Below are 13,648 nucleotides of genomic sequence, written 5' to 3' on the forward strand. Positions count from 1 at the left end.
TCAGGAGAGCTGCTCTGAGGGAACCACAAAAACTGGCAATTATGGAATGGAAACAGTTTGGGGGCACAAAGCTATTTTTTTAAATACCCAAACATTCTGGCTTGATAACACCTAGTTCAAAATAAAACATTTATTTTGATTAATGGCAGTTCCTTTCCCCAGATAGATTAGATTCATATAGAATCACTCTATGCTGAGAAAACATTCTTAAATCATTGTGTAATTTCCATTTCTGCAAGAAGGCAGTCTTGCAGTCGAAATGCTCATGTTTGGAAAACATATGCTCAGCTTTGGGGTCAGCTGGCTTGGGTGGCTTAGGAGACTCAGACTCAGGGGTTCAGGCCCATGATAAACAGTTTCTATGGAGCCAGCTTAGATTTAGACATAGAAACAACAGCCTGGACAAGGCTGGGCCTGGCTGCAACAGTGACCTTAGGTGAGGAATGTGACAATGCCATTTCCTCTCAGAAGTGGCAGCTGTGACCAATGGGTAGAGAGTAGAGTCCAAGGTAGTTGTAGTCCCTCATCTACTCTTGCCAAAGGTAAATAAATCAGAACTTTTCTGAAGCCTCCTCCCAAATTGTCAACGTTGCTTCCGTATGTTCAGGGCTCCAAGTGCGGCTTGCCCATAAGTGGTTGCTGGGTGCATTACTAGCCAGAGTGTACTATAGTGTTTTGCAGTATAATCACCCAAATGCAGATTGGAAGACGGGCAAAAGTGAAATGAAAATGCACCTGTAATAACTGTTGATATGAAGCCCACAGTAGAATGTCCATAAGAAGAAAAGACAAACTAAAGCCAACAAATAAACATGCTTTAACCAAAGACAACGTGGGAAATACAGTTATGTCCAAATATATTTGGACACTGACACAATTTTTTTTTTACATGTTTACTGAAACATATCCCAATTATAGTTATATAATGGACATGGACATAATGTGTAAACTCTCAGTTTTCATTTAAGGACATCCACATTCAAACTGGATGAAGGGTTTAGGCGTTTCAGCTCTTTAACATGTGCCACCCTCTGTTTATAGGGACCAAAAGTAATTGGACAATTGATTCCAAGGTTAATTCATGGGCAGGTTTCTTTGTTATGTAATTATGAATTAAGAAGATAAAAGTCCCGGAGCTGATTTGAGGTGCTTGCATGTGAAAGATTTGGCTCTCAGTAGATTGCCTGCAGTCAAATGAGCTCTCCATGCAGGTGAAACAAGCCATCCTTAATCTGTGACTACAGAAAAAATACATCTGAGAAATTGTTACAATATTAGGAGTGGTGAAACCTACGGTTTGGTACATCCTGAAAAAAAGAAAGCACTGTTGAACTCAGCAAAAAGACCTGGACTTTCACGGACGACAATAGTGGTCGTTGATCGCAGAATCATTTCTGTGGTGAAGAGAAAGCTGAAACCAACATAATGGAGAATATTTTTAATTAGGCTGTGCCTCAAACATTTTAAATACAGTAGTTATAAAAGCAGCAAAGTTCTGTGATATTTTGGTTGATGGTTCCATAATTATTTCTGCAACATTAAGTAATAATTTTTTCCATAAAACCATTGTACTAGTTTAAATTTTAATATTTACTTATCATCATTATTATATTTATACCATGACTTTATCTACGCAAGATGCTTTACCAAGAGGGATTCAAATGTAAAACTACAGTATTTTTATGTATTTATATTTAATTAAATATAAGAGTTAAAGTCCCCAGTATGATAATAGTCACAAGATAGAGGGCACACCAAATGTATAATTTAAAGAGCTGGGTACTCTGTATGCAGCATACACATAAATGACAATCATGACCCAGTTTTCAACCCTAATGGTGCAAGAAAGCAGCAGTCTCATCCATGAGGAAAAACTCTACTAATATACAATCACTGAACTGTGGGGATACCTTCACTACATTCAAAATGTACCATGTCTTTTCATGAAATACTATCAATACTCTTTTTTTCCCCTTTTTCTTGTTCCAGTTTTTTTACTTTATGGGCAGATGAAGGAGGAAGGTTTTTTGGGAATCTGTTCTGTGCAGCAGCAGAGAGAGAACAGCAGACAGGAGAGAAGATACTGGAGCTGTTATCATCAGTGTGCGCATATCAAACATTCCCTGTTAATGACACATATACAGATCTTCAATATCAGTGTGATTTCCTGCTGGATCTGTACTCCCATGTGAAGGACTGTGAGACTAAAACAGGCTTGAGTGTCCTTCCATCGTTACAGTCAGTTTTCCAGTCAGCTCCTGCAGTCTGGTTCATAAACCTCTCAATAAGAAAGACCTCCATCCTCCTGGAAGTGCTGAAACTCCAACTAGAGAAGAAACAAGTGAAGCTGACAGGCTGCTCACATGAAGAGAGTGAAGTGAGGAGTTTCCTTGAATGTCTGCCTTACATCTCACAGCTCAGGTAAATGAACTGTATTTTAAATGGTTAACTCTATGGTTTTGTGAAAGACTGGGATCAATCCCTCATTTCTTTATATTTTTCCAGACTTTCCTGGTTTCCTGGCTGATTTGTTTTAAGATACCATATATATATGTCTTTCACTTTAATTTTAATAATATTATTTATGTCTGTGTCCATGGCCTTTGTATTGTTAGTCCAGTCCAGTTTATTGGCCCAGATGCTTCTCTAGGCAATTCCACTGGCACCGATCGACAAAGTCCTCGGTCAGTTTTCTGTCTTTGTTGGCCCGATTGATGAGGCCAACAACTGCTGAGTCATCAGAGAACTTTTGACGGAAGCAGTTAGCAGACAGTTAGCATCACTAAGTGTTTCCCTCTCATTGTTCCAGTGTTGCTTCTCGGAGGCAAGATGAAGAAGTTGCAACCTTTGTGAATCTGTTCTGTGCAGCAGCAGAGAGAGAACAGCAGACAGGAGAGAAGATACTGGAGCTGTTATCATCAGTGTGCAGATATGAACGATTGCCCCTTAAAGAGAAATGGTGTGATTTCCTGATGGACCTGTACTCTTATGAGACTAAAACAGGCTTGAGTGTCCTTCCATCATTACAGTCAGTTTTCCAGTCAGCTCCTGCAGTCTGGTCCATAAACCTCTCAGAGAGAAAGACCTTCATCCTCCTGGAAGTGCTGAAACTCCAACCAGAGAAGAAACAGGTGGAGCTGACAGGCTGCTCACATGAAGAGAGTGAAGTGAGGAGTTTCCTGCAGTGTCTGCCTTATATCTCACAGCTCAGGTAAGTTAAACTAATGCTTAGTTACCAGGTGACTTTGAAAGCAATTTTTAATTTACAGTCTAATAATGTATTTAAGCATTTTTTTTGTTAATCTAATCTGAAGTCATCATAGCTAATAACACACATGTAATTAGACCCTTGTCCTTCTATTTTATCTGCCTTGGTTAATATTTAATCATAAAGTTCTTCACTCTTTTTCTACTTTACATGATTAGCTTTATATAAGAACAGAGATTATGGGTAAAAAGATATAACAACAACATTTTGAGACCTGTAAATCTAAATATTATTTAACTGTAGCCTGGCTAAATCAACCAGCCCAAAACACAGATTATCTTTGGGGTTCTTTTAATCTGAATTATAAAGTAAGCGTCCAGATGAAAGGTTGTAAAAACAAGGAAATAAAATTGCTACACACAGTTCTCATCAAGTAACAGCTGTGTGCACTGGTAACCCACTGCTACTGCAGGTAGTTGTTCCAACTTTTCAGAGTCTGGAACTCAAAGATGTCTAATGTCAATGTGTGACTGATATAAACCCGTCCAGAAACAAAACAAACTTAGCAGTGCAAAAATGACTCTAGTGGCTTCTCCTGCTAAATTACAGAGACCAAATTAAACAGTTAACCACAGTACATTTTCCCTCTTACAAATGAAACATTACAATACAGATGTGAACTCAAATACATACAGTGCATTAATCCAGCAGAAAAACGGAGTACAGCTCCCCCTGAGATGATTAGTGAAGTCAAACACAGCAACACCTGGTGCCTTAACTATTCCACCCTTTGCGCTTAAACAGACCATGCAGTGAAAACACAGCGTTGAACACCCATGTTACACCAATACAAGCTAGCACTTCTGTGAATGTCTCCGTAGATCCCCATCATCCCTTGCGCTCCCAGGGGTACCCCAAAAGAAACAGAGCCAGCCAGTGGCATGTCCCATAACACTGACCTTCCACCTGGCTACATTACTCTTTTAAATAATTATATATTTCACTGTCACCAATATTATATTTACCCACTGTGATTTCATCCACACAGGATTATATGTCAGTTAAATGTCAACTTTACTCCATTTCATACGGAAACATGTTCACCGCTGTGTTGGACTTTGTCAGTTGTGTGTTGCTTTGAAGTCTAATGCTGTATTTTACATACATGTATGAGTTCATGAAACTGAGCTGTTATTATGGATTAAAGAACAACAACCAAATTACATACTGTTCTTTTCAGAGTGCTGATTTTGGTTGTTATTTTTTAGGTATAATGACTTTACAATCTCATTTATTTAATAAAAAATAAACTCACAGAGCACTGATTTAACGACAATAATTCAGTCTTTATAAAATTCACAAAGAAAGGAAAATACTCCATAAAAAAACAGAATAAGTTCAAACTGGTATTTGTTATATGATATGTTTTGCATTCTCCACTGCAACCACTGAACATCCAGGGTATGGACATTGAGGCTGTGGACAGCTACAGGTACCTTGGTGTTCATCTGAACAATAGACTGGACTGGACTCATAACTCAGACGCCCTCTACAGGAAAGGGCAGAGCAGGCTGTACCTGCTGCGGAGACTCACACGATTACACGGTGTGGGACGGAGAGATTTCGCAGGTCTTTCCTCCCCACTGCTGTCAGACTCCATAATAAAGACTTTAACTGATCAAGCACACACATCCATACATATGCAATAATACTAAGTGCAATAATCCTTTCTGTCATCGTTGTATTTTTACTCAGTTGTATACAGTATTTGTATTTGTATTCTATTTTTATCTTATTGTATATTTATTTTATTTTATTCTACTGTATATAGTATTTTATTTTATTCTATTCTGTACAGCTGTGTACTGTATTTATTCTTATTGTATTCTAATTTTTGCCTCATAACTTTTGCACTGTCCACTTCCTGCTGTGACAAAACAAATTTCCCACGTGTGGGACTAATAAAGGTTATCTTATCTTATCTTATCTTATGTTATTGGCTTTTCATTGCTGTTCAGATGACCTGCATATGTGTAAATATTTCTTCTTGTTGTTCCAGTGCTGATCCTGAGACGTCAGATGAAGAAGCAGTCAGGTTCTTTGTGAATCTGTTCTGTGCAGCAGCAGAGAGAGCGCAGCAGACAGGAGAGAAGATACTGGAGCTGTTATCATCAGTGTGCAGATATCAAACATTCCCGTTTAATGAGAGATACATGGATGATGACTATCAGTGTGATTTCCTGCTAAATCTGTACACCAATGTGAAGGACTATGAGACTAAAACAGGCTTGAGTGTCCTTCCATCATTACAGTCAGTTTTCCAGTCAGCTCCTGCAGTCTGGTCCATAAACCTCTCAGAGAGAAAGACCTCCATCCTCCTGGAAGTGCTGAAACTCCAACCAGAGAAGAAACAAGTGGAGCTGACAGGCTGCTCACATGAAGAGAGTGAAGTGAGGAGTTTCCTTCAGTGTCTGCCTTATATCTCACAGCTCAGGTAAGTGAAACTAATGTTCTGGAAACAGCTTCACAGGAAGTGAAATTATAACTCTCTCGTGTTCTTATAAAAACCATTTATCTGCTGTCCACTTTGAATCTTTAGTTCTTGGTGTTCATCATTTCTGCTCTTTTGTCTCTTTGATCTTCAGGCTTTCCATCGACATGTCCTTGCTCCTGTTTCAGTGGGTAAGAAGAGGCAGAGTGGTCTGTCCACTGGCTGTGGAAGAGCTTTCTCTTGTGCCTAAGAAAGCTCGACCATCACAGAGAGTATTGTTGAGGGCTGTCAGTAGTTTGGCTTCCCTGCTGAGACACTGGACAGTCGGACGGTTAGACCTGACTGAGAGCTGCATCCCTGCTCAGGGTCTGATTACTCTGCTGCTCCATGATGGTCCTCTAACAGTCAAGTAAATGTCTTTCCTGAACATCACAGGCCAAATAAAATGTAGTTTTTAAAAACAGATTAACTTGTTTTTCTCTCTCTTTATTTTTTGCAGACTGAGTGAAGAGAGCTTCCAGCAGCTTCTGTGTCTCCTCCATGAAATCCAGAACAAGGACTTAACGTTGTCCTTCTTGAGTAAGGTTGGTGGAGACCTGACCTCCTGCTGTCTGAACTGGGAGCTTCTTCACTATCTGCTGCAGCAGGCGTCAGCTCAGACCATCACTGTGAACCTGAGGAAGAACCTCTTCTTACAGGAGGAAACCACACGTCTGCTTCCCTTTCTGGACAGGATTGTGTTTAAAAGGTGCTGAATGTAGTTTGATCTTTTACCAAACACAGTTTCTGCTGTTTAATCAGGAGGATTTGAAATGCTGTCTCATCTTTAATCAGCAGTTTATGGATCCTTTAAACAAAGTTGGAAATAAACTGTTTGTTTTCAGGCCCAGTCCCAGCTTTGTGATGAGCTCCATCAGAGAGCTCTACAGAGCTCATGACAGTCACGCTGTGCCCAGTTTACTGAGGTCACTTGGTCATGTGATCAACCTGAGCAGCAGAGAGCTGGACTCAGTGGACTGTGCTGCTCTGATCTTCATCCTCAAACACGGAGACAGAGTCAAACTGAACCTCCTGTGGACCTCCATACCAGCAGAGGGAGCAGAGTCCATCCTCTTCATGCTGGACAACGTTTCTCATCTCAGGTCAGATATTAGAGCTTGTTCCCAAACTTTTTTTGCTAGCCCCCCCTGTTTTACAAGAAAAATGCCCCCCCACCCGCGCGCGCACAAACCCCAACCACACACACCCATATTTTGCTCCATTGCGGTTTATTTCACACCTCAAACATTTAGTAAACAATTAAGCAAATACAAGTAATCTGCAATAAATTACAGGTAGTAATAAAATAAACTACTAACTCTTTTACGCTACGTCCACACCTACACGGGTATTTTTGAAAACGCAGCTGTTTCGTCCACACGTAAACGGCGTTTCGAATCACCGAAAACTGAGATTTTATAAAACTCCTTTTTTGCGTTTACGTGTGGACGAGGAATACAGAGCTCGTCACGTAATGTCAAAGGTATGTGCCTTTTTTTCACGTTATTGTTTACATGAGATGAATTGCAGATAGAGACAAAATACCGTTAATCTTACCATCTGCAGGTTTTACACGTTTACATATACACACGCAGTTACTGTCCCTCCATTTAGAAAGGCAGAGGCGTTGCGGTGTGATTATTTTACATGTAGTTGCTTTTTTCCTGTGTAATAATATTCAACATTGTTATCAATACATTTTTCAAAAAATGTCTCTCTGTGCAAAATGGGTTTAAAAACATAAACAGCTGTGGGATACTGTTTGTCCGTGATTTGAACCGAGGGAACAAATCATGGCCGGATCAGTCTGATATTATTTGTATCCCACGGTAACTTTACTGTATAAAGAGCTAACATCTCCAAAATGTCAGGAGTAGTTAGTCATTGCAACAAGTGTTTGTGAACTAAAAATCAAGAATGTAGGATACTGTTTGTCCGTGATTTGAAGAGCCCAGCGCTGCTCCCGACGAAGGGAAAACCAGTTCTGCAGGGAGACCTACCTTGGCACTTGTGCAGGTGAAGCCAAAGGGAAGATTTGCTTCACCATATTTTCTAGTCTTTGGCTTAGAATGAAGTTGGTTTGGAAACATATTAGCTATGCTTCATCTCCTGCTTTGCGTTTGTGTGGGTGCCCTCTGCTAGCAGTGTCCAAGCATTTTGGGTTTTTTTTTTTCCTTTTCATACCGCGCCCCCCCTGCAATGGGGGGCGGGCCCCACACTTTGGAAAGCTCTGCTGTAAACTATCCCAGCCACTTGTGCCTCTCAGTGTATGCTGTCCCTGCTTGCATCTTAAATCCTGCTACTATGTGCACGATAGTCCCTGGGTCACCTTTACAAAGCTTGGGACCTGTTGACTGTGAAAGACTTGGGATGGATGGATGGACCTTTGTATATTGTGATGAGTTTTCATGTCCTGACATCAGTGGCATTTATCTTTTGCTGTGACCACCTTATTATTCCAGCTAGGTGTCTGACAGCCAGCAGGTGATATGTATTGATAGCTTGGATTTTATTCCTATCATTCAATTGGCTTTTCCACCTCTGTCTTACCTTCTGGGAGTATTTGGCGATGGATACATCTTTAGCATGGTTCATGTTGGCACTTGAAATACTCAGATACTTGTAGCTGTCCTGTATATTTGCTATTCTGCCTTCTGGTAGCACCACCCGATCAGTCTGGATCACCTTCCCTCTCGTTGCAAGCATTTGGCCACACTTACAGTCAGAATGACGTCCCGATTTCCTCACTATAGTGATAGTTGATTTCTGGCATACATCTTCATGTCATCCATGTATAGGTTGTGGCTCCAACACCACCTAAGGGAATTTCACCCCTAGAAAATATAAAGAGAGCATGTCTTTATACCTACTAAGAAAAAATGCACAGGTTTGAAATTATAATACTGAGGCTACTTTCAGACTACTTTATTAAATACATTGGTTAAAAGACAAAAGAAAGAAGAATTAAGCAATTGTAGCCCAGAGCACAATGAAAGTTGACATGGCCTACACTGTAGTTCTGCTTCCAGCCTTCTTCTCCAACTGCTCCAACCCGAGTGATACTGAGATTACTGTGGCAGTGGCATATATCAGCTCACTGGTTTAAGTTATGATGGTTGGGGATCGTGCTTAGGGCAGTGTTCACATCTGCAAGCACGTCCTTTCAGATGTTTCTGTATACTATGCCAGCCACTTGGTTATGGCGCTCCATTTTGCATCCTGCTGTTAAGTGCTGGGTTTTCTCAGGGGCATATTTCTACAGCCTGCAGCTGGGGTCTTGCCTGGTGTGGTAGACCATGTCCTTGTGCTGCCATGGTTAGTGCCTCTGTGCTGTCTTTCAGTCCAGGTTTGTTCAGCCATTTTCCGGATTTCTCGATATCAGCCACTTCCTCTTTGAATCTTTGTTTTTTTTACCCTGGACTGTTGTTCTGACACTCACTAGTCCTTGGCATTGTTCCTTTTGCTTATCATACAGTCTCAGGGTGCTGGATTTTGGGGTGAAACATTTCACACATAGCAAGGGGATTTCTTTTCTTAATGACAGTGTTTTCTATCTCCTCCTTTGGCCAGCTAATATCACAGCAGGATACATATAGGTGGTGATTGCCCCAATTCTGTTGTTCCAATTCAGCTGACTCTTCACGACTTGCCTTACTTTCTGAGGTTATGTTGCAGACGCATCTTTCCCAATGGCCTCTTCATGGTTCCCATTTGTTCAAAGGTACTTGTACCTGTCCTCAATGCTATTCTTCACTCATGGCAAACAGCTTGATGTCCCTGATGTAGAGCAGGTGGCAATGGTTTATACAGTAGTGGGGACTCTCTCCTTGGTAAATCCTGTACTTTATGGTGACTTGTGCAATTAGCTTAAGGTTGGGCTCTAAGAGTTTCCATATCCCCATTATCTTCCCAGTGAAAGAGAGTTTAACATTCTTACACTATTACCAAGTTTGACAAATAAGCGCACATTATCATGAAGGCAAAAATGGAAATGGACAATAAATTCCCTTTAAATTAATTTCGTGTCTTTTATTTTTAGTTTGCGATATTTGGATTTGAAGCTGATGTTAGTAACTGATCAGCTGAGGTAAACTGAGTAGTCATGAATTGGTTTATGTTTGCCTGTATTTTTCCTTGCAGTGTTGACAGGAATCAGCTGCTCAGGTTCATCCACTGCTGTGCTGCCTGTGACGTCCAGCAGGAGGCAGCGTCAGGCCTGCTGAGGACTCTGCAGCACAGCTTGGATCTGTCCTGCTCCTCCTGTGTGGAGCTACCAGAGGAGGATCAGCCTGAGCCTCTGAGTCTGACTGCTGATGACTGCAGGGCCGTCTCCACCATCCTGACACACAGCAGCCGGGACACACAGCTCGACCTGCGAGACTGTGAGGTGGAGGACAGCGTGCTGGACCTGCTGTTTCCTGTCCTCCACAGGGTCTGCCTCAGGTGGGAAAGACCACAGAAGAGTCTAAACCAGAGAGAAGCTCGTTCACACTGGTGTTGATGCATCCTGACATTTTCTCTTTGCTCTGTTTGTCCTGTTTAGAGTCAGTAAAACTGTCCTCCTCCAGCTGCTGTCTCTGGTTCCTGTGAACAGTGAGAGGGACACAGTGAGGCGGGCGGTGTCCCTGTGTGCAGCCCTGGGTGGAGAGCTGGATCTCAGTCACAGCACGCTGGATCAGAGGGCCTGTGGGTCTTTGGTCCAGATGCTGGACTCGTGTGAAGGGCTGACAGAGCTGGACCTCAGTCACTGTCAGCTCACTGACCAGCTGCTGCTCCCTCTCATCACACATCTGCACAAAGTCCAAGTCCTGGAGTGAGTGTCACACACTGATCCTTCTCTGGGAGGCACCAATAACCATCAGCCAGTTCACACACACTACAATAATATGATGTGCAGTGATCACTTAGAGCCTCTTGTTGTGTTTGTGTTACAGTCTGAGTCACAATCAGATCACTGATGCTTCGACTGATGTGTTACTGCAGCTGCTCTCCATCAACCCCTCCATCGACTGTGTGCGGTGAGCCAACATGAATCAGTCTCCATCAGTGAAGGAGTTTCTCCTCAGACTCTCAGAGGAATCATTCACAGTCTGAGCTCACATGGATTCATGTTGTTCTGAGTGAATGAGTGACGTCTGCTCTCTCTGCTTTGGTCTCTTTCTAGACTCTACAGCAACAACATCGTGCACAGAGCAGCCTTCAAGGAACACAAGCAGTGTGAGATATGAAGGAATCATCGTCAAGTAGTTGTTGGTTTTTTCTCTTCTCGTCATCATTAAATGAAAACATTGGAGGAAGTATGAACACTGGTGCTGTGTTCATGGAGTCAGCAATGTACGACACAGTAACATTAGAGTGCTATGTTAATTTTTTTTCTTTTTTCTATGATCATTAAGAAGACAGTTTATATGGAGGCTCAGGATATATCTCATCCTGATGTATCTTTTGTTTCTCAGCTGCTACAGATTTTTCTTTGATGGAGCTCAATTGTCTAATCGAGCTCCATTATAGTAAGTAAGTAAAGTAAAGTTACTAAGTGCTTTTCACAGACAAGCGGTCACAAAGCACTGTTGACAAAAGGCTAAAATAAACAAGAACGTCAGGTGCCAAAATAGACGATACAAAACATAATAATAAAATACAGTAAAGTTAACAGGTACTTTTAAAATAAAATAAATAAATCAATTAAAAAAATCTCAGCAGAAAGCCTGATTAAACAGAAAAGTTTTTAACTGCGTTTTAAAACAATCCAGAGTCAACAAAATGTAGTTGTGGTGGTAGACTGTTCCACAGCCTTGGTGCCACAGACTGAAGCCTCCGTCCCTTTTTGTCTTTAGATGTGTTTGTGGAACAACCAACAAATTCTGAGTCTTTGAATGGAGACAACGAGCAGCAGTGTATTTAGTAAGAAGTAGACATAATCTGGGGCCAGGCCATTTAGTGCTCTGTATGTTAAAACAAGAATTTTGAAACAAATTCTAAAATCTATTGGGAGCCAATGTAAAGAGTACAAAATAGGAGTAATGTGAACATGCTTACTAGAATGTGTTAGTAGTCTGGCCGCAGAACTTTGTGTAGCTTGGGAGTCGAGAAATAGATGATTTGTTCAAGTTGGTAAAAAGGACATAACAATAATATAAACACGATGACACAAATGCATGAACAAATTTTTCCAGTTCAGCTGTGGAGACCTTATGTCGCAATTTAGAAATGTTCCTAAAATAAAAGAAAAATTCATGATTTTACATTCGAGCCAAGGCCCAGAGGAGAATCAAATATTTCTCCAAGATTCTGAATGTCAGATTAAAAGAAGATTAGATTACCAGTAGAGCTGTTTCTTCAACAGAGGAGTTACCTCAGCAAAATAGGATGGAACACAAACTTGCCTCAGCGACACGTTGATGATAGATTGCAGTGTGGGACCAACACTGGTTAGAGTCCCAGATGGGACAGAGGGAGGTAGTATATCTGGGCAACATTTACTTTGGGTTCTGTTTACATTTTGAGTATTGGTTATATTTACTTCTTTGTGTTTCAGTTAAGTACAGCGTCACCTGTGTCCATTTGTATCATGTTGTCAAGTTTTTATCTTTGGCATCTGATCCTTCATGTAGTTACTTCCTGTTTTATTTTGATATTGATTTGTCTCTGGTATATTGTATTTATATTTGCTTATGCATCTCATTATCCTGATTGGTTTCAGCTGTGTTTTGTTCCAACGCTGTTTTACGCTCCTTTAATTTGCCTATTTTTATATTTACCTGTTAAACCTGAGAGTCCTGCAGGCAGCTACCTGGGACCTGTTTTCAGCTGAACCTTGACAGATGACCATCCTGATGTTTACACATCTGAAACTTCTGTAATAATGGTGATTCAGTTATTTTATTTTTTGTTAGACTATTGAGACAAAACAAAGAGGCCAACTTGTTTTTGTTTTTTTAATCAATGCAGTGAGTCGGCCATATTTATTCATTGTACTTTTGTGATAACTGTACTTATTCTACTCAGCATTTTTCAGTCAGGACAGAGTAGAGAGACTCTATAATCACTTCTCAGAGGAACGATGCAATAAGTGAGCAATCAGGAGAAAACTATGTTTGGTACTTTGACATAACTGGAACAAATGGGCATAAACATGTTAACATATATCGGTTTTCATATTTTATATTACATGACATGGGTGAAAGTGGTTATTTTTTCTTTGACAGTTTTCCTCATTAATGGAACATGTTAACAAAACCTTCTACCATATTAGTTTACAGCTGCAAATGGACTGAGGGAATAAATTATAAAAGGCCAAATGTCTGTAACTGATGATTCCGTCTCAGTGATTTATAGTTGTAGTAAATCATGTTCATGTTGCAGGATCACAGTCCGCTTCAGGTGCTGACAAAAGTTTCTGCAGATAAATTAAGATTTAAGACCAGGTTGACTTTAAAAATTAAGATTGGAGCATTAAGATTTAAAATTGTTTGGCCTCACATACTAAAGAGCACCAACAGGACGGACCCTAATTTACCTCACCAGTATCCAGATGAACAAGTAATAAAGCAAATTCAGCTCCCTTGTACAGTTATGTTTTTTCACTCTATTACTTCAGCCTGATTTAAGTGTGACTGATCTTCCTCCTATACATCAAAATATGTTTTTTTGTTCTATATTTTATAGAATATTTGTTTACAATGATTTATTTCTGTCACACTGATGGCATGTATCCAACACAGCATGTTTCATGGAAGAATTAAAAGCTCAAACATTCTGGAAAATTATTCAAAGTACTGAAGAGAAACAAACCTGATTTCATAGCAGAAATGCAAATTGGATTGCATCATGTGAGAACAAACAACTCAAAAAAGAAAAAGAAAATTCAAAAGACAAGTCATTTCAATGAGCTCCACAAAACACATGTA

The 13,648-nt window shown here is 40.4% G+C and overlaps 1 protein-coding gene across 2 annotated transcripts in view; it reads left to right on the plus strand.

The window, feature by feature from the left end:
- The window catches only part of LOC308393395 (uncharacterized protein), a 35,315-nt gene extending 22,574 nt beyond the window's left edge, over positions 1 to 12,741 (plus strand). For both annotated transcript variants that reach the window (XM_080877118.1, XM_080877117.1), the window contains exons 12-21: positions 1,990 to 2,421; positions 2,810 to 3,211; positions 5,268 to 5,702; positions 5,854 to 6,108; positions 6,199 to 6,447; positions 6,584 to 6,841; positions 9,879 to 10,181; positions 10,282 to 10,551; positions 10,673 to 10,756; positions 10,903 to 12,741. In XM_080877118.1, the coding sequence (XP_080733244.1) occupies positions 1,990 to 2,421; positions 2,810 to 3,211; positions 5,268 to 5,702; positions 5,854 to 6,108; positions 6,199 to 6,447; positions 6,584 to 6,841; positions 9,879 to 10,181; positions 10,282 to 10,551; positions 10,673 to 10,756; positions 10,903 to 10,966 (2,752 nt within the window). In that variant the 3' untranslated portion in view covers positions 10,967 to 12,741. The remainder of the gene's footprint in view (positions 1 to 1,989; positions 2,422 to 2,809; positions 3,212 to 5,267; positions 5,703 to 5,853; positions 6,109 to 6,198; positions 6,448 to 6,583; positions 6,842 to 9,878; positions 10,182 to 10,281; positions 10,552 to 10,672; positions 10,757 to 10,902) is intronic.
- The last annotated feature ends 907 nt before the right edge of the window (positions 12,742 to 13,648 follow it).

The sequence above is a fragment of the Rhamphochromis sp. 'chilingali' genome, assembly GCF_963969265.1.
Source record: "Rhamphochromis sp. 'chilingali' genome assembly, chromosome: 3".
Taxonomy (NCBI): domain Eukaryota; kingdom Metazoa; phylum Chordata; class Actinopteri; order Cichliformes; family Cichlidae; genus Rhamphochromis; species Rhamphochromis sp. 'chilingali'.